The sequence below is a fragment of the Megachile rotundata genome, chromosome 11 (assembly GCF_050947335.1).
Source record: "Megachile rotundata isolate GNS110a chromosome 11, iyMegRotu1, whole genome shotgun sequence".
Lineage (NCBI taxonomy): Eukaryota > Metazoa > Arthropoda > Insecta > Hymenoptera > Megachilidae > Megachile > Megachile rotundata.
Genome location: NC_134993.1, coordinates 13,290,520 through 13,311,765, shown reverse-complemented (window position 1 = coordinate 13,311,765; position 21,246 = coordinate 13,290,520). Strand labels below are relative to the sequence as shown.

The window sequence follows — 21,246 nt, the reverse complement described above, 5'->3', positions numbered from 1 at the left end:
AGCGATGTTGAAGACTGAAACAATAGTCTGAACGTGTAAGGAATATCTTTGAGTTATATACAACCAATTGTGGTGGAATACTTATATTTGTAATAATGACATATCATTTAATAGTAACAACATGTTAAAAAAGTAATTTGTTGCAACTGGAAACGGAAAGCTGGAATAAATTTAGAAAATGCCTGTACGCATATAAAATAAAGAAAATTATTTCTCGACACAATACTAACAGATGTATATATGCGAATGTCTTTAAGGTTCGTCAAGACTGGACGACAATACAAGTTGAGATACAAATACGATTACGCGCACGAACAAGGATAAAATTAAGCCCGTGCTGCTTGCAGAAGTTTCTTCTTGCCTTCAAGAAGCAAGTTCCTGTCATTTTCTGTAAGAGGTTTCAAGATATTCGTAACCACTCCAGTTGCCAACGTTTTCATGCCGTCTCTTAAGGTAAACCGTGATCCTTTCTCGCAAACCATTGGTCTTATTAATTTTAATACAACTCTAAAAATAAAAAAAAAACGATAGAATCTTACACTAGTGACAAAAGAATTTTTAATACTTACGTGAAGTCTTCACCAGGCATAATTATATTTTTATTTGTTAAGTGAACTTGGGTAGCAACATCCCACGTTTTGCAAAACATTTGTACTTGCATATAGTTACTCATTGGCTTTTTCCTACCTCCTTCAGCAACAGTCAACATGTATACTTGACACTCCAAGTGATCATTGGCTTTCATTGAGCCTGGTTTACAAAGCACCATACCCCTTCTGACATCATCTCGTTTTAAACCCCTGAGTAAAGCACCCATCTGATCCCCAGCTTGTGCTTCCTCCAATATTTTATGAAACATTTCTATTCCTGTTACCGTGGTTTTGATAACCTTATTGAACCCGATCAATTCACATTCGGTACCCTTCTTCAACTTTCCACGTTCTAATCTACCGGTGACTACAGTTCCTCTACCAGCGATCGAGTACACGCCTTCCACAGGCATGAAGAAAGGCTTATCCAAATCTCTAACCGGAGTCGGAATACTCTGATCTACGGCCTCCAGTAATTTTATTATAGAATCACTACCGATCTCCGGTTTGGTACCCTCCAACGCGCAGAGCGCACTGCCTTTAATAATAGGTACTTTGGCTCCATCGTAACCCATTTCAGACATCAAGTCTCGTATTTCCATCTCGACCAACTCTACCATTTCTTCGTCTGCAGCATCAACCTTATCGAACAAAACAACTTCGAAACATGCCTACACAGATATTTGTACAATTTAACTAAAGAACTTACCTTGTTAATGTAAACAACAATATGGTCAATGCCAATTTGCTTAGCAAGAACAAGATGTTCTCTCGTTTGAGGCATAGTACCATCTGTGGCTGCGACCACAAGAATAGCACCGTCCATCTGAGCTGATCCTGTGATCATGTTTTTAATATAATCCGCGTGTCCTGGACAATCTGTGTGTCCATAATGGCGAGCTTCTGTCTGGTATTCGATGTGAGCAGCATTAATAGTAATACCACGAGCCTTTTCCTCTGGGGCATTATCGATATCTGCATATTGTTTTGCTGCTGCCAGATTCTTCTCGGCAAGTACTAAACAAGAAATGGTAATTATAAGATGCTGCAAAATTGAAATGAGGAAAGAAGAATAGATTAAATATGTGAAACACACCTTTGGTGATAGCTGCGGTCAGCGTTGTTTTTCCATGATCGACGTGACCGATGGTGCCTACATTACAATGTGGCTTATCTCTAGAATATACTTGCTTTTCGCTATAAAGCCGTTGTGACGTAACACACGGAAAATAATAGCTTGTCCGTAAATTGTGGGAGACATGCTGGAAAAGGCAAAAAAGGTTGATGATCGCAAAAAAAACATTTAACCGTGAAAGTCATAACCATGTTTTCTTACGTTGCTGATGAGATGCTCGACGTAAAACAACTGTTTCACGGCATTCCTCAGCGCTGAAAAGAAACAAACGAATTTTCTCGTTCAGTATCGAACAAAACAATAAATTCTAGTCGGAACTTCTCGCACAATCCCTAATTTCGGAGGAACCATTAGATCGTTAGAAAGTGCAAAACTATTTTTTGTCATTGTTTCGCAATAAATTTATTTCGCTACTAACGAACAACTCCAGAAGCTCATGTATTCTTACCAGGGGTAAAAATCATTCTTCCGCAACGTAGTGCCATTTTTCTCGAAATTTTCCTAACGCCTAACCTTTTTGTTGCGATCAATTTTCTTCGAAGCACAGTCGACGAAAGCGACACATGTGGATAGACTATCGAACGAGTTGCGTAATCGTTTCTTTCGGTACACAGAAAACGTTCGAACGAAGATTATTGGCGCGGTTTATTTTATCCTCTCGATGTTTTTTTAAAGGTTAGATTTAATCAAAGTTGACGAGAAAAATCGTGGAAAATCGATGTAACTTCTGCTAATAATGTTAGGTGCAGAAACACACGACGCGCACGTTCCGTACATTTAATAGATCATTGGTTGAGTCCCTCCGCGCGAATGTTCAAATCACAGATTTTTTAATACTTAAATGAATGATTTGTTATCGCATAGATTACAAATGTGCATGAGTACCGCAATTTACGGATACAGTTACAAGCCAGTTTGAAGATAATAAAAAAATAAGGAAGGCATTAAAAGAAAATTTATCGTGAGATTCGTGAATTCATAGAACGTACGGAATCGGAGAAAAATAGGCGGGAAGGATCACATAACGAGATACATACGTACACGAACGTAATGATCAAAGTTTTTCCGCAACGAGAAACCGGTGAGTTTTCATTCGCCTTTTGTTCGCGAATGCTGGTAGGAGTAGAGAAGCGGTAAAATTAATAGCTAAGGTTTAATTAATTCCGAGCTAACGACGAGTCACGGAACAAAGGAGAATGCGTAGTGAAATAGGTGAGAGGGAGCGGGAAAGGAGAGGTCGAAGAAGCTTGGGTAATATCGTCATTATAGAATAATTTGCAGATACTTGGTCGGATAAAGACGCATAATTAGGCCGTGTACAGCGATAAATTAGAAAAGATATCGAAACGTTCCGGACATCCTTATTCGCGATTACCTATCTAATCGAGTGCGAAACGTCCCGTCACAAAAAATTCGTATCGTTGCATGTCCCACGTTCGTGTCGCGAACTATGATCGTGAATGAGTAACGACGCGACGCGAATCGAAGAACGCGATTACGGTGCCACGTTCCGATACGTATTCGAGGTTGAAACAGTACCTCGATGAAGTCACCGTTTCGTTTTGATCTCGGTCCTTGTACGGTTTTACGGCATTTCCGCGCAGGTCCTTTACCCCGCGGTGAACGCGTTCTATGCGCTCTTTCTCGCTGACTCTTCTTTTGTTCGTGTCTCGGCCGATTCTCAATTTACATTCCAACGCAGTCCATCGCACCGCTTCCTGTTTCTTCAACGATTCGTCGCTTCCCGCTTCCCGCTTCCCATTCCTCCGGCCTTCTCTGCACCTCACACGAACCGCTAACGCTTGCGATCCTTCGGGAACAATTCGAAATTAAACTCGTTTATACGGTAAACAGCAAATCAGCTTCTGCAGTGAAAATACTGCAACCAGGGGAAAAAGCGTTATACTGCATGAGCTGAAATGAGCAGCTAGGGGACTGCAGGAATTTAGAGATTCAGAGCTCTGGAGATGTAGTGATTTAGAAATATAAGAATTTAGAGATGTGGCGAATTTGGGATCTAGGGAATTCGGGATTTTGGGAATTCGAGATGTAGGGAATTTGGGCTCTAGGGATTTCGGGATATTAGGAATTTGAGATCTAGGGATTCGGGATTTTGGGAATTTGGGATCTAGGGAATTCGAGACATAGGGAATTTGGACTCTAGGGAATTCGGGATTTTAGGAATTTGAGATCTAGGGATTCGGGATTTTGGGAATTTGGGATCTAGGGAATTCGAGACATAGGGAATTTGGACTCTAGGGAATTCGGGATTTTAGGAATTTGAGATCTAGGGATTCGGGATTTTGGGAATTTGAGATCTAGGGAATTTGGGATCTAGAGAAATCGGGAACTTGGGAATTCGGGATTTTGGAAATTCAAGATCTAGGGAATTCTGGATTTGACGAATTCGGGAGCTAGAGAATTTGGGGTCTAGGGAATTCGAGATCTAGGGAATTTGGGTTCTAAGGAATTCCGTATTTGAGGAATTCGAGAACTAGGGAAATTGGAGTCTAGGGAATTCAAGATTTTGTGAATTCGAGATCTAGATAATTTTGGAATTAGGGAATTCGGGATCTAGGGGATTTACGGTCTAGAGAATGTGCAATCTAGGGAGTTTGTTGTCTAGGGAATTCTAGATCTAGGGAATTATTTATAGATTTGTGGATGTAAAAGTTTGAAAATTGATCAATAAATAATCAAAACTAGTGATTTCAGTATTTAAAAAATTTGGGAACTAAAGATTTTTAAAGCACGAAAATTCGGCAATTTAAAAATAAAGTACATTCTTGTCCAGAGGAATACTGCTTTGCATTCGAGTACACACGTACGGAAATGGAGAGTGCTATTGGGAAATATGAAAAAGAGAAGAGGTGCAACATCCGTCTCGACGGACTACCGGCTGAAATGTTTGAATCAAGTTACACACGTGACTCGAATAATTCGTAGAGAGTTGTCGGCTACTATTCTTTTCCCTCCGCGTTACTCACCGTTCCGTTTTCTAATATACATTTTACTATTTACGAGAACAAAGCAATTCGACAATTAACATTTCTATCTAACGATGCACCACGGCGAGCGTTATCTGAAACTAGTTTGCTGCACTGCATCGAAGTTACGATATTGGTACGTTCCAGGGACAACCTCGTTTCAATTTTCGACGTTAATTATTCGACAACCGTGCACGAACTGAAGCGGCTCTATGCCGGTATATTGACGCTATCCTAGCTTTCCCTCCCCGGTAACATCAGTTGGATAGGTGTGATAGACGTTTCACGAACGTCATGCTTAGGATTGCGGTCTATTAAACGCACCGGTAAGATTGTCGGAACAAAGGATTGGTGATTAAGATCTGGAAGTTTGGGAATGGGGGAGAAGTTTCGGGGACAACGAGATTTGTTGTAATTGAGGTAGTTGCACTATTTCTAATTATTGTGTTCCCAAATTCCTGTTTACTAAAGTACCTACACTGAGTTTCTACATTTCTGTATTCCTGTGTCTTTAAATTCCTACATGTTGAAATTTCTGTATCCACAAATTCCTACGTTCCTAAATCTCTACATTCCCAAATTCCTAGATCTTCAAATCTCTACATCCCAAAAACCCTAGATTAAAAAAGTCACTGGATTCTACACATTTCTAGACTAAAAAATCACTAGATTCTAAAAACGAGTAGATTTCAAAAAATCACTGGATCTCAAAATTACTAGATCCCCAAAATAATTCGATCTCAAAATTCCTAGATCCAAAAAATCACTAGATTCGAAAATCCTTAAATCCAGAAAATTGCTAGATTCCAAAAGATCACAAGATCCAAGAATACTTGAATCTTCAAATCTTTACAACCCAAAATCTCTAGGTCCAATAATCCCCAGATTCTGAAAATCACTAGATCCAAAAATTCCCCAAATCCAAAAATCCCTAGATCGAAAAATTCCTAAACCCAAAAATCCCTAGATCGAAAATTCCCTAAATCCAAAAATCCCTAGACCAAAAATTCCCCAAATACAAAAATCCCTAGATCAAAAATTCCCCGAATCCAAAAATCCCTAGACTCAAAAATCCCAAGATCCAAAAATCCCCAGACTCAAAAATCCCCAAATCCAAAAATTCCTAGATCCAAAAATCCCCGAATCCAAAAATCCCTAAACTCAAAAATCCCCAAATCCAAAAATTCCTAGATCCAAATATCCCCAAATCCCTAGACTCAAAAATCCCCAAATCCAAAAATCCCTAGATTCAAAATTCCTCACCTCTAAAAATTCCTAGATTCAAAAATTCCCAGATCTCCAAATTCCTACATCCAAAAATCTCTAGATCCTTAAATACCTATATTCCCAAATTCCCATAAATCTCTTAAGTCCCGTCCCGATAATATCCTTCAATCTTCATCCTGAAGCAGTAAAAAATTGAACGATGAAAATGGAGAGCCGACAGGTAAAAAAGGTGGGAGAGTAAGGTAACGCTTTTCCATCGTTCGCGTACAGGGGCCAAAAGCCAACGGGTGTCGGCGCGGGTCGGCGCGGGCGCCCGACGGGGGCTCAGTTTGCTTTCAGTCATTCCGAAGCACGCGCGGATATCTAACACGTTCATCGTACCTTCATCTATCTTTCGCGATAACGCGACTAATTGATCGGAATTCGGATCTCTACGCGGGGGTTGTTATCGAACGGTAATTCAAAGTGCGAGATGCGCGGAAAGAGCGTGGCAATTTTCCTTCTTCTCGCGATCTGTTCGGTGAGTTCCGAGTCTTCGCGTGATTCTTTAACGTTGCAAATCGAACGGAAGTGACTTCTGTCACGATGACTTTATAAGATCGTAGAAGGAAGTCGTTAGTCGCGTCGTTCGATGCAAATCAGATACGAATATTCAATTTCGAACTCTCCCACCCTCTCGGTAACTTGTGCTTTGTCTCTCTCGAGTCTGCTCTTGAGGCTCTTCCGCGTTTCCACGTTCCGGTTAGCTCGCGTTTCCCGTACGCTGCGAGGTACACTCGTTTGCAAGGAACCTACGGACGATGACATTTATTGGACTTCGCTAGTTCTTATTATGGACATTGTAGTTTGCAATTTTACGGTTCTGCGGTATATCATTTTTAGACCGGTGGATTGCGGTTATTTTCTTAAATTACGTTTACAAATTTGTACTGAGAAATTTGTAAGATTTACGATTTCTAAATTTGGTCAAAAATTTATGGGCTACCCTTCTCTATTATTAAATTTCTATGTCCTCAAAGGACTAGAGTCTCAAATCTTCAGATTCACAATTTTTTACATCTTCGAAACCTCGAGGTACCAGTATCTTATGGATCCCAAATACCTACATACGTTTTTAAGTTATCCTAGGTCCACAAATTCCTATGTCCCCCTTCTAAGTGCCCTAACTCCTAAATCCCAAATCTTACTGTCCTCAACTTCCTGGGTCCCCAAATCTTGAGATCCAATCTCACCCTCGAATCTCTACATCCACAAATACCTATGTCCCCCTCTCTTAATTCCCCAACTCCTAAGTTCCCAAATCTCAAAGTCCCCAAATCCCTTGGTCCCCACATCTTCAGATCTAATTTCAAATCTGATCCCCCAAACCTCATCCCCCATAGCTCCTTCCCCATATCTCCTCCCTCAAATCTCCCAAACCCAATAGTAAAAGACCATCTCAGTGTGGTCTCCAAAGACCATCTACTAAAGTCCTTGCTCCTCTCCTTCACCATTTCCCCAGGAAAGCATAGCCTTTGCCATAGACTGTACAAACACCGTGAGAAGTTCAAGGGGGGAGCGAAAATGCGGACGAAACGGTTTCTCTGTACCTCGCGATAACGCGCGATCGAGGAAGGATCTTTCAGTTCGCGTGTAACGTGTTTCAGGATGCCGCGGTGCGTCCGTTCGCGCCCGCGAGCAAGTTGGGCGACAGCTGCGGAGCGGACGAAGAGTGCGAGTCGAGCATCGTCGGTGGCCACTGTCGCCGCGGTTTCTGTCGCTGTTTGCCGTACTTCGCGGTTTACAATGAGACACGCTGTGTCGAGGGTGAGAAGACAATATTTAGCGCCGCACATCACGACGCTACTTTACTAAATCCTTGCCCTATGATTTATTTGTCAGAACAATTACTATGATACATCCCATATTTTCCTGTCTCTTCAAATTGTCCTCCCAAAAAATTGTTCACACTTCGAGAAACCACTCATCGTTTTTCGACATCTTAATCGTCGACGTTCCTGATACATAAAATATTGCCCAGCAAAATCGTAGAAATTGTAGCAGGTGCACCGGTTAACCCCTTGCGCTATGATTTGTCAGGTGCGTCGAACTAACTAATTGCGGCTGCAATATTAAAATAGACGGGGGAAGTTGAAATGTTATGCCAATTTGGTATTGTGCGTTGACTATGCATATTATAATTGAACTCCAAATTGACGCTAATGAAAAATTTGAGGAAAATTGATCACAGCTGAAGTGCGTCACGAGTGTGTCACTTGTGTGTCGCGAGTGCGTCAAGGGTGCGTCATGAGTGCATCACTGGTGCATTACGTGTGCGTCAGTGGTGCGTCAAGGATGCGTCATGAGTGTATCACTGATGGCATTATGTATGCGTCATGAGTTCATCCTGAGTACGTCAAGGGTGCGTCATATGTGTGACAAGGTTGTGTCATGAGTGCGTCATGAGTGCTATCAAGGATACGTCATGGTTGCACCAGGGGTGCGTCAAGGTTGCGTCATAAATGCATCTTTGGTGCGTCAAGAGTGCGTCAGGGGTGCGTCAAGAGTGCGTCATAAGTTGCTATAAGGTTGCGTCATGAGTGAGTCAAGGGTGCGTCAGGGGCGCGTCATGAGTGCGTCAAGGGTGCGTCATGAGCGAGTCAAGGGTGCGTCACGAGTGCGTCACGAGTGAGTCAAGGGTGCGTCAAGAGTGCGTCAGGGGTGCGTCGATGGTGCGTCATAAGTTGCTATAAGGTTGCGTCATGAGTGAGTCAAGGGTGCGTCAGTGGTGCGTCACGAGTACGTCATGAGTGCATCAAAGAATTAAAAATGTTCATTGCTCCCCTAACCTAACCCTGTTACGTGAAAATTTAAAAATACCCTAATTCTGTCTCCCAGCTAATTTAGTCCCAGAAATCATAAACTGACTCTAAAATAAATCATAAACAACTAAAAGACCCAAAAGAACCGATTCTTCAGAGTCCACACTTATACCAGACCTAACCTAACCGAACACTCATACTAACACCCGTTTTTCCTATAAAACAGCCACTCTGCTGGGCGAGGAATGCCAAGTCGACGATCAGTGCTCGTTGAAGGTGGCCAACAGCGCGTGCCTCGACGGCCTCTGTTCATGCAAGGAGGGATTCTTGCAATTTCGCCGACACACCTGTCTAGGTCGTGAGTATCGCCGGAAACGCTCGTTTGCCCGCGTTTCTACCTGCACCGTCACGTTTCAGCGGCGAAGCTCGGACAAGTCTGCTACGAGCACGCTCACTGTCGACTATGGCAGGAGAACTCGCACTGCGACTTCTTGATACCAGACTTGTTCGGCCGGTGCCAGTGCACGGCGCCGATGCGAAGGGAGAACGATGTCTGTCGACCGGATGATCTGGTCAGACCTCCGCCGTTGTTTGATGGAGGGAGTTCGAGCTCTACGGAAGGGGTTGAGCGAGAGGTTGAGGATCCGACAGGTATATTTGCAAGAGGGGACTTAGGATACTTAGGATACTTAGGATACTTAGGACTTAGGATACTTAGGACTTAGGATACTTAGGACTTAGGATACTTAGGACTTAGGATACTTAGGACTTAGGATACTTAGGATACTTAGGACTGTAGACCCATAAGATGGGACATAGAGGATACTTGCAAATGGGGATGTAGACCCACAAGGTAGATGAGACTTATGATACTTGCAAATGGGGATGCAGCCCACAAGGTAGATAAGACTTAAGATACCTGCGAATGAGGCTGTAGGCCCACAAGATGGGACTTGGGACACTTATGGACGTCCAGACTTATCTAGTCTAGTAGACTTATCTTTTTGCGCTCAAAAGGAGATTCATCATTCGAGTTAACAATTCCAATATAAGATTAATATTTGGACTAATAGTTCAAGCATAGCGAGAGACATAATTCCAGAAGCTTTAATCTTGTGGACGCACAAGGTCCACTTCGTATCTTGCAAGTCTAACTCCATTTTGATTGTCCTATAGGTGTACAGATATCATGGTTGAAGAACGAGACATCCACCCCAGGTATAGTGATCGTCGGACCAACCTTGATCGTTTCGAACCCTTCGACGACGGTGACGAGTGATGTGGACGACAATAACGATTCGGTTGTTATAGAGGCCATCACTGAGATCACGACCACGGTGCGACCGTCTGTTTCGGTGTCGGGTAAGGCAAATCCTACCAAAAGTATAATGAAGAGGGAAGCTTGGTGATGTTTAGAAATATTTGGGAATTTTGATATTTGAAATAAAAACTTGAGGACCTAGGTACTTAAGGACGTAGGAACTTGACGACTCAGAAAACTTGAAGTCCTTGAAACTAATAGGGATCTGAGAATTTGGGGACCTAAGAGCTTGAGGACGTAGGAACTAGGGGGACGTAAAACCTTGAGGACTTTGGAACTTGTGGACCTAATAAGTTTAGGAATTCACAAATCCTGATATCCCAGTCACACCGCATCTCACCTATCCAGCATCCACGATCCATAATCATAAACCTAACGTACCTAATAACAATGCACCTAAAAATTGATTAAACTGTCTACACAGCGCCCGTAAAAGCGGACCGCCACGAAACAAGGCCAGCAACCCCCGTCAGCCTAGGCCTCGACTGCCTATCGGACACCGAGTGCCGCCTCGCAGATCCCTATTCCCGATGCATCGAGGGCGTCTGCGACTGCGGCTATAGTAACGACACCTGCAGCGCCAGCAACAGGGGATGTGCGCCCGGCACCTTCCAGTGTCGAACTTCCGGAAGATGCATCAGCTGGTTCTTCGTTTGCGACGGTAGACCTGATTGTGGAGACGGATCTGATGAACGGTGTGCAGAGGACTGCCCTCCGCAGGCGTTCCGATGCGAGCAGAGCAAGAGCTGCGTGACTAGGGCTGTGCTGTGCGATGGGAAACGAGATTGTCCGCATGGGGAGGACGAGGCTGGTTGCAATGACAGACGTAGTAAGTTAACAGAAGCTTTATGGCGTAGTTTTTGGGCTTAGGTTACAGTTTTAGCTTCAGCTTTGGTTTTTATGGCTGAACTGCAGTTGGGATAAGATTTTTTTATGGGGGCGTGTGGAGGTTTCATTTGTTGCTGACAGATGGCGCGTGGGAGTGAGACTTTCTCGCTAGTACTCAAGCCTTATTCCTTCATACATCCCTGCGTCTAAGGCAAGGATGTATAGCGGTTTTACTAATCGCCGATAGATGGCGCGTGGGAGTGAGACCTTCTCGCTAGTACTCAAGCCTTATTCCTTCATACAGTTAACTGCAGCAAGGAGACATAATCAAACACTACCAAAATTACTACTTTCACGGTTTATTCAAAAGGTCCGAGATCACATACAGAGCACTGTGGTATTGATGGACAGACTGAGGATAACTGAACTGTTTTGGGGAAATGTCCTTTGAAATACAAACTATGATGCGTAGGTTGATAGGGCGGTTGTGACGCATGGAGGATGACGACGGTGTTGCTTTCGGTTATCGGTGCTCTTTGAAAGTATAGAGTGACTATGGAGGATGAGACATCGATGTGTCATATAATAATACATCCTTCTAAGGCAAGGATGTATAGCGGTTTCACTCGTCGCCACTAGATGGCGCATGGGAGCAAAACTTTCTCGCTAGTAGTCGAGCCTTATTCCTTCATACATCCTTGCGTCTAAGGCAAGGTATGCCTTACTGATCGGAAGCCTTCCCCTCTCCTTCATCTTTCCTAGTCTTCATTAACCTTCATTAGCTAGCTAAACCTCCAAAGATATTTCAGAGAAAAATAAGACATACATTCCACTTTGCTACATTTTTATTCGCTTGCATATATGAAGTGTACATGCAATAGTGATTCCTATTGCGAGGTTACATCTCGCTCTCATCAAATGTTTAATTCCCGCAAATTTATGGCAACACCAAATGTCGATTGAGATTAAACGACTCATTAATTTCGGTCAATCGATTACGGAATTTTCCGACCGTGTAAACATTCCGACTGTTAAAGAACCGATAACGTAGAAGGTCATTACGATAACGCAACTAAGTAAATACTCGTCACTATCGGACTTCATTTACTTAGTTAACAAACCTCTAGTTAATGACCTTTCAAGTGCAGAAGATTGTTGTGACAAATTTTCCCAAATCTACAGAATGTCCTAAAGGAGCCTTCAGATGCAACAACGGTCAGTGTCTACCCGCCTACGAGTTCTGCAACGCGGTGGTGTCCTGTCGCGACGGGAGCGACGAGCCCAGGGGAGCCTGCAGGACCAGGAACTACGGGAGGATCGGTCCTAGGCATTGTCCTTTCAGGTGCGACAACGGGAGGTGCCGCTCTGACGCCATCACGTGCAGCGGACGCGATGGCTGCGGCGACGGCTCTGACGAGACGCGGTGCACTGTCTGCAGTTAGTATTTTCTTGTAAATCTATAGACATATGTTTCTATGTAAATATGTTTCTTGTAAACCTATATGTTTCTATGTAGACTTCTATGAAAATGACTGTTCTTTTGAATACTTTCGTTCTTTTCAGGATGTTCAGCGTTTGCTTAGATTTAAGCGAAACGTCCTTGAAAATACCGCATCCTATTGGGACCAAAAGTCTTTTATGTCCTTGACATATATTTGAGGAAAGTCTTTTATGTCCTTGACATATACTTGAGGAAAACTCGTGGTAATCAAAGAATTATATAAAATGGGAAGAGTTGAGTGCCTGTCCAGTTACTAAATAAATCACATTATAATACGTCACTGTGAATTTATTTGAACCACCCCTCCCTTAAAAAGAGGGTCAATCCATGGACCACATTTCCTCACAAGATCAATACAGAGTCTACAGATTTTATTGCTACATTAAAACTCTTATGAGTGAACCTTGGAACAGTTTCCATCTGAAACTGAAGGTCCTTTTTAAATGTCCGCAAAAGCTGTTACATAATCAAATCTGTGGACCACATTTCTTCACAAGATCAATATAAATTAAGAGGGGCAATACCTTTAGAATCTTAAAAAATTACAAAATTTTTTTTTCTATAAAATGTTAGTGTAACGTCTTAAAAATATTGTCTGAAAATTTTCAAGCGAAATACGAGGCCCTTTTGAAGTTATGGCCGATTAGCGCCGCGGGTATACACGCGTTCAGTGCGGAGGACTGAAACTTTAAACGCGTTTTTCTCAAAACTACGTTCTTAAAATTGCCGTGGCTGATAACTCAAAAACTAGTTTATCGATCGCGCTCAAATTTTCTCCACATATCCATGACAATACTATCTAACATACGAACCTAAATGTATGAAATAAATTGAACATTAAAGTCCTTTTTATTGCGAAACATTGCAAAAATTTTCAATAAAATTCAAAGTTTTTCTTTAAACGCCATTTCTTCAATTTTACATATTTTGCACGTTTCTGAGGTTCATCTGTGAATGTTAGTTTTCGAAACGTTGTCTGCAAACTTGCTGAAACCAATATATCTTCCGCTAGAACCCACGATTCACGAGATGCGCCAAAACACTTCCAGAAAGGATTGTCATAATTCCGGCATTTTGAAATATTTTGCAAAACAGAAAATATTCTGTAACAGGTTAAAATAAATTATACCTGAAATTTCGAAAATGCAAAACAAAGGTGTTCTACAAAAGAAATTCACAAATATCTTATTTTCATCTGTCTAAAGGTACTGCCCCCTTAAAGCGCTGATCCTCACGCTGATCCTTGAAGAAATCCATAAACTTATCGCTATATTAAAACTTGTATAAGCAAACCTACGTAACAGTTTCGATCTCGTCATTTATAAATGGCGCTACTCTTCCTATCATCTGAACAAACAAAGTATTATCATTCGTGTTACGCGGCAGCGCCTCGAGTTCGTATTTGACCACGTTTCGCTCGAAATTAGCGACGCCGCGTCTGCGTAGAACAGTCCATTCGCGAATCAATACCCTTCAACGAAACTTGTCTCTCGCGATCCGAGCGTTTCGGTCAGTTTTCGGTGTTGTTTTCGGTCAGGGATCATCGACGGCTGGAACGAGAGGGGAAGATCGAAATCTCGCTCAGCCCGCGCGACGCAGTACTCGTTTACGTCAGTCGTTACCGAGCCTCGGTTGCGGTCGCAGCCCTAACCGAATCTGTTCTTTTTTTTCCAACGAGAGCTTTGTCGAGCTCGTTGACGGTCATTCGGCTCAATTGAGAGTAACGATTTCCGGCGAGGCACCGTCGTCGCGCGTTCCAAAACGCGTACGACGAGGACGACGTACGACGAGAAGCGCCGGGAAACGCACTCGATGATCGCGACGCGGCACTCGACGTTCGTGGTTCCTCGCGTTACGACATGCTCCCGCGAACGAGCAAAGTACCGAGCCTGGACCCGAGGTCTAAGAAAAAATCCCGCTTCCTCGACTACGTGTGCCGTCGGTCCAACCTCGCTCTGCTGCTGCTGCCGATCGCGCTTCTGGCCAGCCTCTACGCGGTCTCCTCCGACAAGAACTTCACGTTCGAGCCTCGTCTCGCGTTCTACGGCTCCTACAACGTCGCGGAAGGTAAGTATTCATCCGTCAACGAGTTACAAGAGATAGACGACCCATGGTCCGCAGGAACGGTGGACGGCTACCTGGTGTGGAACTCTCGATGCCAGATGCTGTCGAAGGACCCGCTGGACCCGTCGATCCGGGCCTACGTGAAGAAGGAAAAGTATCAAAATTGCTCGAACAAGCCTCTGCTCAGCGGAGTGTCGCGCGACGAGAACGGCAGCGTGCTTCTGCACCTGAACCCGACCGACCTGCCTGCCGGCCTCGAGTGCTGCTGGGCGTCGATCTATCGCCCCAGCGACGAGCCGTCCGAACAGATCAAACGGCCCGCCAACGTAGACTCGTCGATCGTGTGAGTATCTAGGGCTTAATGGAGCGGTCGAACACGGGCAGAGACTCGTGACGCGGCCGATCCCCCGTTGCAGGGTGAAACGGTGCGAGCGATTCGAGCGGGAAGCTAGGCTGCCCGAGGACGCGCGAGCGGTCATGGTGAGCTGCACCGCCAAGTGGAAAAAGCCCGTCTACCAGAACGTTCACGCGATACTCGGCGTCGAAAAGGTCCGAGATCGCTTGCGACGTAATAGGACCAGCGACGGTCCGCTGTCCAGAAAGTTGAGCGTCTTGCTGCTCGGCATCGACAGCGTTAGCCGCCTAAACTTTATACGCAGCGCGCCTAACACGGAGAGATACCTGCGCGAGACCGGATGGGTCCGCATGAACGGGTACAACAAGATGGGAGACAACACCTTCCCGAACCTGATGGCGATCCTCACCGGACAGAGCCAAGCGCAGGCTTACTCCAGGTGCAAGCCTACCGTCCCGCACAAGCTCGACCAGTGCCCGTTTATCTGGCGGAACTTCCGCGACGCGGGCTACGCCACCGCGTACGGCGAGGACGAGACTAGCTTAAACACCTTCAACTACCTCAAAACCGGCTTCGTGGAACCCCCGACCGACTACTATCTGCGGCCGTACATACTCGCTTCCGAGAAGCTGCTGAAGACCAAGAGAAGGTACATCATTCTTCTGACCTCTTAACAAACCTAGCCTCCGTTAACGATTTCTTTTTACTTCAGATTCGGCCTAAAGTACTGTACCGGCCCGGAGTCCAGCTTCGACAGGATTCTGGACTACGCGGTCGAGTTTGCGCGAGCGTTTCTAGGCCTGCCGTACTTCGGGCTGTTCTGGACCATCAGCGCCAGCCACGAGAACGCGAACGGGCTGTCGTCGATGGACGACCAGCTGCTGGACAAGATGAAGACGCTGGAGCGAGAGGGGGTGCTGAACGACTCGATGATCGTGTTTCTGAGCGATCACGGCATGCGGTGGGGTCCGATACGGAGCACCTTCGTCGGCTGGTACGAGGAGAGGCTGCCGTTTCTGTACCTGTGGCTGCCGGAGTGGTTTCGGGAGGAGTTGCCGGACGCGTATCCGTCGCTGCAGACGAATCAGCACCGACTGGCCTCGCCGTTCGACCTGTATCAGACGCTTAGACAAGTGCTGGAGCTCTCGGGAGGTCGAGCGGACCCGTCGCCGGGGTGTCCGGATTGTCATAGCTTGCTTGAGCCGCTGCCCCGCGAGCGAGGGTGCTCCGACGTCGGCGTCTCCTCGCACTGGTGCACCTGCACCGCGTTCGAGCCGGTGGATATGGACGATCCGTTGGTTCAACGAGGAGCGGAGTTCTTCCTGGACCACGTGGAGAGGCTGCTGGCTACTTACAAGGACCGCAAGGGCAGACGGCTGTGCGCGAAGCTGAGGCTGAAGAAGATGCTGCGAGCGGATCGCGCGGTCGACTCGAGCAGTTACGCCTATTTTTACACTATTCAGGTCAGTCCGGGTGACGGCAAGTTCGAGGTCACCGTGCGGTACCACAACGGGACGTACAGCGTGTCCGACCACGACGTCAGCCGGATCAACTCCTACGCGATCGCCGCCAAGTGTCTCGATCGCGGTATGAAACAGTATTGCTATTGCCTCCGATAGACTCGGGTCTAAATTCGGGACAGTGGAATCGGTGCCAAAATCCCTGCTACAGGATCTTTCGCATTCGCCAAAAACGCTCGCATATGTACAGGTATATTTTACTACGTCTAAACGCAAGTTTTACACCAAAGACGCGTGAGGAATCGGATCGAGGCGCGAATCGATCCGCGTGACCAATAAATCGCGTTTAACAAGGAACGAGTTTCAGCGTTTTCTTTCCTTCCCGAGTCAGTTCGAAATGGCGTCCAGGCTGAAGCGGGACACGCGACCGATCTGTCGGGCTGGTTCCTCTTCGCCGGCCATGCGTCGACGGATGGTCCCGTGCTCCGGAGTGCCGAACAGCATCACCGTCACGGATTGCTTGCGGCCATGCGCCATCGTCAGGCCCCTCCGCGCCAGGAATCCGTCCAGAACCTTTATTCCCTCGCAGAGGCTCTCCAGGTCGCAGCTGGAGTATCGCCGTCCGCGCCGTCGCTCGCAGCGAGAAGCTCCGACCGCGGTCGGGTCGGAGGCCCGCATGCTTCGGCGCGTGCAGCGGTCGCGCTCTAACTCAAGCTCCAACTCGAACTCGCGATTGTTCAGCTTCTCGTAGCTGCTCGTCGACCCGGAGGACATTCTGCTGATGTAGTTGTCGCGTGAGTAAACTGGGAATTTGCTTGCGGGTCTCCTGAGCGTGCCGGAGCACGGTGTGGACGTTGCGGTTGAAGGTCCGCTTCCGGTCTGTCGTCTTCCTGCCCTGGCGCCGAATAGCCTGATGATGGCGCTCACCGACCGGGCGCAGCTCTCCTCCTCTTCTTTCTCTTCTTCCTTTTTCTCTGTCTCCTCGGTCGCGTTTCGACTACTCTGTCCTTTCTCTTCGCGCTCGGTCCGCTCGATGTACGATCGACGGAACGGTCGTGCAGGTGAATTGGTTTGCTCCTCGGGCGACGCTGCACGAACCGTCGCGCAACCGCAGGCTCCTTCGCAAGAACATCCGGAACGAGTGGTAGTCATCGGGAAGGAGTCGCAGGACTCAGCGTCGTCCTCTGCGGTTTGCGCGGGCGTTGGGTCGGTTCGTGACTCTGTTGCTGACGTGGTCGCTTCGACTGCCGTAGGTCCGCCTTCGTCTCCTGCCTCGTCGCAAGCCTCGGTGTCGATCGATGCAACGCGCGATGTCCTCGGCTGCGAATCACACGAGGCATCGCCTGTTCGGTTCGAGCTCGAAGCGTCTCGGTTCTGCGGATACGCACCGAGAAGTTCTGCGTCGATCGAGAACGAGTCTCGGTTCGGCTCGCCTCTAGCCATTGATCCTCCACTTCCGGTTAACGACGACGCCGACGACTGTCGGGCTAGTGGACACTGTTCTCGTTCACCCTCTTCTACGTTTCCTTTTACTTCCTCTGCTACTTCCTGCTGAGTGCTCTCTTCCGCTGCAAAAACGTTCTGTCGTTAAGTCATGTTTGGCTACGCTGTTAAAAATATGTACCGGTAGTCGAAACAGTGGGGAAGTTGCATGCGCCGAAGTGGCGGCACATGGACCCCGGAGGAGTGACGTAAGGAGGAGGTGGGCTCTCCGGGAGGCGATCCCTGCGATTCCCGTGACTGGTACCCGCCATCTCGCTGATCGAACAGGAGGATGATCGACCAACGTCCAACCTTGAAGCGGAAAAAGCAACGTAAACGCAAACGTCTGTAAACGCAGAAGAATGTTCTGACTCACGAGCAGCTGCAACCGGGTGAGTTTCGATCGCGAGTGTCTCGTGAGAAGGCTCTCCTCTTTTTCCGAGCGACCATCTCCGAGTCAAGTCCAAACTTGATCACCTCGTCGTACCCTGGCGGAGCCTCGTAGACAGGAGGGTCGTCCGATACGGAGATCTCGTCTATTCGTGCCCCGTCTGCAATATCGAACACTGTCCAAAGTGACGGTGAGAAATCGACGAGCAGTCGCGCGTGATCCTCCTCCTACCTAGCAGCTCGCTGATCGTCTGCAGCCTGGACTGTAACTCCCTCTGCTGCCTCGCCCTGGCGCCTATTCTATACAGCAGGATGATCAGGGCCGAGATCAGCACGATCAGACCGAGGCTACTCGCCACGAACACCAGCGTGGCGGTCTTTAAGTCCGGGTATCGGTCGATCTTTGGGAAATAATAGTTTGCCTTGTTCGAGTGCCACTTGCGATCCCGCGGTTCCACTTCCCAGTCTACGGACCGCAACACAATCCGTCGAACGAACGTGCGAGAAACGCGTGACGCGAACGGAATCGTTATCTACCTCGAAAGCAAGTGGCCGGCTCGTCGCTGTCGTCGCCACAGTGATCGAACCCGTCGCAGTTCAGCTCGCTCGGGATGCATCTGTGGTTCCGACACAGAAACTCGGAACCCGCGAAGCAATCTGCAATTTTAATCAAACGGTATAAACCAGTCGTACCATTCACCTAACAAACTCACCCATGTAGCTGAAAGCCGCGTACGCGATCGCCAAACGCGAGGACGGTCCGAACGTGCCCCGAAGACTGACATGAAAACCACTGGTAACGGGTGCTACATGTTCTCTATGACCTGGTGGTTGTATCTGACTTGCTGGGTGTCGTAAAATCTCCAGGGGTAGGAGAGCCGAGGTTGGTCCCTGCTTCACCACCAGCTCCGTGTTGCCAGCTAAAACATGCGAGATGTATTAAGTTATCAGACGAATAGATGAAAGAACCTTGAAGATAATCACCCATGTCCGCGAAGGTGATCACTTTGAGGTACATATGCGTCTTCGTGTGAAGAAAGTTCTTCGGTGGCCGAATCAGCCAAACGCAGTCGTAGGTCTTCACCCCTTCGCCGACCATATCCATCATGGTGATCGCTCCGCCGAGGTTCTCCACGTAGCCGCCGCAATCTGTTATCGGCTGCACCGATTTGTCGAGCGGGTGACCGATCACGAAGGAATAGAAAGCCTTGTAGCCTAACCCGGTGCCTCCGTTAGCGTAGAACCGTATCAGCAGCGAGGGGCCGGAGCTCATTATTACCGGTGGTCGAAACCTGGCGCCACTGCTCACGTCTAATCGCTGACCGTTCCAATCATAAAACTGTAAACGAACAAAAAAATATAAGAGAAAAATTGCATTGTTAAAAAAGGGATTTTTGAAAATTTAAAATTCTTGAAGTTACTATAATCTAGTTCGATATGTAATCTACACTCTAGCAGCCTCTTACCTCCATAATGGATACCGCAGCGAGCTGAAAATCGCTAAACAACAGTCTGATGCGACAAGACGGCGCGTCGTTCGGACACGTGACCACATACTCCAGGCCCAGATCGCGCGGGTACCGAACAGGAAAGAACGGAGAGGTTAAAATCCCTCCACCGGTACTGTTCAGTCCCTTCGCCACTTGACCGGAGGTCGTCAATTGCGTACCCCTCAGATGCAGCCTGTTTCCTGCGACAACGTCGCGTTATATCGTACACTCCTGATTCCTGTATCAACCACTTACTTTCCGCCGTGTACTCGAGCGTGAACGCGTGCTCGTGCGACTGACTGTACAGTAAGGTGATGGACAACGTTCTGGTGCTCGACCTGTAGGTGATGGGCGCGTACAAACCGCAGAACGGGGTTCCGGACACGTCCTCGTACGGCGGTTCTGATATCCACACGTAGTCGCACCTGAAAGACAGTCGCTAGAACGCACTTAATTCTTTGCACGAAGGTAATTTGACTGTTTAAACAGCAACTTAGTTAAAAAGTTAAATAAATTTTCTTGAGGTTATTTCTTTACTAATTTCCACTATTGTTTGTTTCACTATGTACATATACATCACACGTGTCATGTTCTAGAATCAGTTAAAAAATACTTATTTAAAATTATTGTATGACTGTGAGTCACTTCTCGAGCGCAAAGGGTTAAGGTTGTTAGAGGGGTTACCTGCACGGACTGTCAATCGTGACGCTGCCATCACCGCAGTGGTGCGACAGCGAGATGCTCTGGAACGTCACGATTATCACGCACGACGGACATGTCACCAACTCGAAACTGCACTGAGCATGAGACCCATTACTGGCGTACACCCGCGACCCATCTTGCCTAGGCTCGTTCCTCACGAACGACACGTTCTTCGCATACAGGATCCCCTTCTCGCCTAATTCTAGGTACAGTCGCCGGCCGTTCTGGACGCCGCAGATATCCTCGTTTCGCACCACGTTGCTTTCGCCCTTGTTCGAGATCGCCCACCAAAGTACGGCCACGATCGCTGTTGACAAATCGTTACTGATTTTCCCGCGCTTTTTGTTAAGAATTTTGGGGAAAACTCACCGAATCGAAAGCTACGGTACATCTTCTTCCGACCGAAGGAAACGTTCTGTCCATCGAGAAACCCATCGCGATTACCTTCGTAATTTCATTAGTTTGACGCTGTTACGTATCTTCTTATTATGGTATAAAGCAGTTTTATGGCATCCTCCTTCGCGAATTTGCTTCCCCTTTACCACGTCCCTTCTTGCTTGGCTTTGTAAACGCGGAGAGTGTAAGTACATTTTTATATATATTTTAAAGTACTGGGCACTTACCTGCCATACAATTAACTGTAATAATTTATTCTTTGCGCCGTGACATTTGTAAGAAGCATATTTACCCATTTTGTAAGCGTGCCTAAGAATTAATTTATACGATACAGCACTGATAACCTTTAAAAAATTTGTGATCTATAATGCAAGGTACAATGATTTTTTCCAACAATCCATGTTACATCGATAAAACCAGTTACCCGCGCAAATGTCACTTTCTTACTTTTTCAAAGTGTCAATAAATAGTTCGAAAACAAACCGCTGCCGCCATCTTGTAACGAGCTCGAATACTG

The 21,246-nt window shown here is 46.6% G+C and overlaps 4 protein-coding genes across 7 annotated transcripts; 2 read left to right on the top strand and 2 right to left on the bottom strand.

The window, feature by feature from the left end:
- Positions 1-67: 67 nt before the first annotated feature.
- On the bottom strand, positions 68-2,509 carry LOC100875472 (elongation factor Tu, mitochondrial). The gene is made up of 6 exons (XM_003699302.3): positions 2,174-2,509; positions 1,927-1,979; positions 1,687-1,852; positions 1,300-1,607; positions 570-1,231; positions 68-507 (listed from the first exon to the last, which is right to left on the bottom strand). Exons 1-6 carry the CDS (start codon positions 2,208-2,210, stop codon positions 327-329), a joined length of 1,407 nt encoding a protein of 468 aa, XP_003699350.1. The 5' UTR covers positions 2,211-2,509; the 3' UTR covers positions 68-326.
- Positions 2,510-5,913: 3,404 nt separating this feature from the next.
- On the top strand, positions 5,914-12,665 carry ImpE1 (Ecdysone-inducible gene E1). The gene is made up of 8 exons (XM_012299102.2): positions 5,914-6,459; positions 7,586-7,745; positions 8,967-9,098; positions 9,158-9,391; positions 9,917-10,102; positions 10,486-10,890; positions 12,072-12,326; positions 12,453-12,665. Exons 1-8 carry the CDS (start codon positions 6,412-6,414, stop codon positions 12,470-12,472), a joined length of 1,440 nt encoding a protein of 479 aa, XP_012154492.2. The 5' UTR covers positions 5,914-6,411; the 3' UTR covers positions 12,473-12,665.
- Positions 12,666-13,426: 761 nt separating this feature from the next.
- On the top strand, positions 13,427-16,626 carry LOC100875253 (uncharacterized). 2 transcript variants are annotated; one of them, XM_012299013.2, is made up of 4 exons: positions 13,428-14,457; positions 14,512-14,797; positions 14,871-15,458; positions 15,522-16,626. In XM_012299013.2, the coding sequence occupies exons 1-4, from the start codon at positions 14,250-14,252 to the stop codon at positions 16,426-16,428; spliced, it is 1,989 nt and encodes a 662-aa protein (XP_012154403.2). In that variant the 5' UTR covers positions 13,428-14,249; the 3' UTR covers positions 16,429-16,626. The 2 variants fall into 2 exon arrangements, with proteins under 2 accessions (XP_076392988.1, XP_012154403.2); XM_076536873.1 differs by having other exon boundaries at positions 13,427-14,797.
- Culd (CUB and LDLa domain) lies at positions 16,509-21,224 on the bottom strand. 3 transcript variants are annotated; one of them, XM_012299022.2, is made up of 11 exons: positions 20,703-21,224; positions 20,316-20,640; positions 19,887-20,056; positions 19,608-19,831; positions 19,126-19,480; positions 18,855-19,061; positions 18,679-18,798; positions 18,374-18,607; positions 18,128-18,317; positions 17,894-18,063; positions 16,509-17,837 (listed from the first exon to the last, which is right to left on the bottom strand). In XM_012299022.2, exons 1-11 carry the CDS (start codon positions 20,722-20,724, stop codon positions 16,657-16,659), a joined length of 3,198 nt encoding a protein of 1,065 aa, XP_012154412.2. In that variant the 5' UTR covers positions 20,725-21,224; the 3' UTR covers positions 16,509-16,656. The 3 variants fall into 3 exon arrangements, with proteins under 3 accessions (XP_012154412.2, XP_012154418.2, XP_076392984.1); XM_012299028.2 differs by having other exon boundaries at positions 18,128-18,302; XM_076536869.1 differs by having other exon boundaries at positions 18,128-18,287.
- Positions 21,225-21,246: the final 22 nt, after the last annotated feature.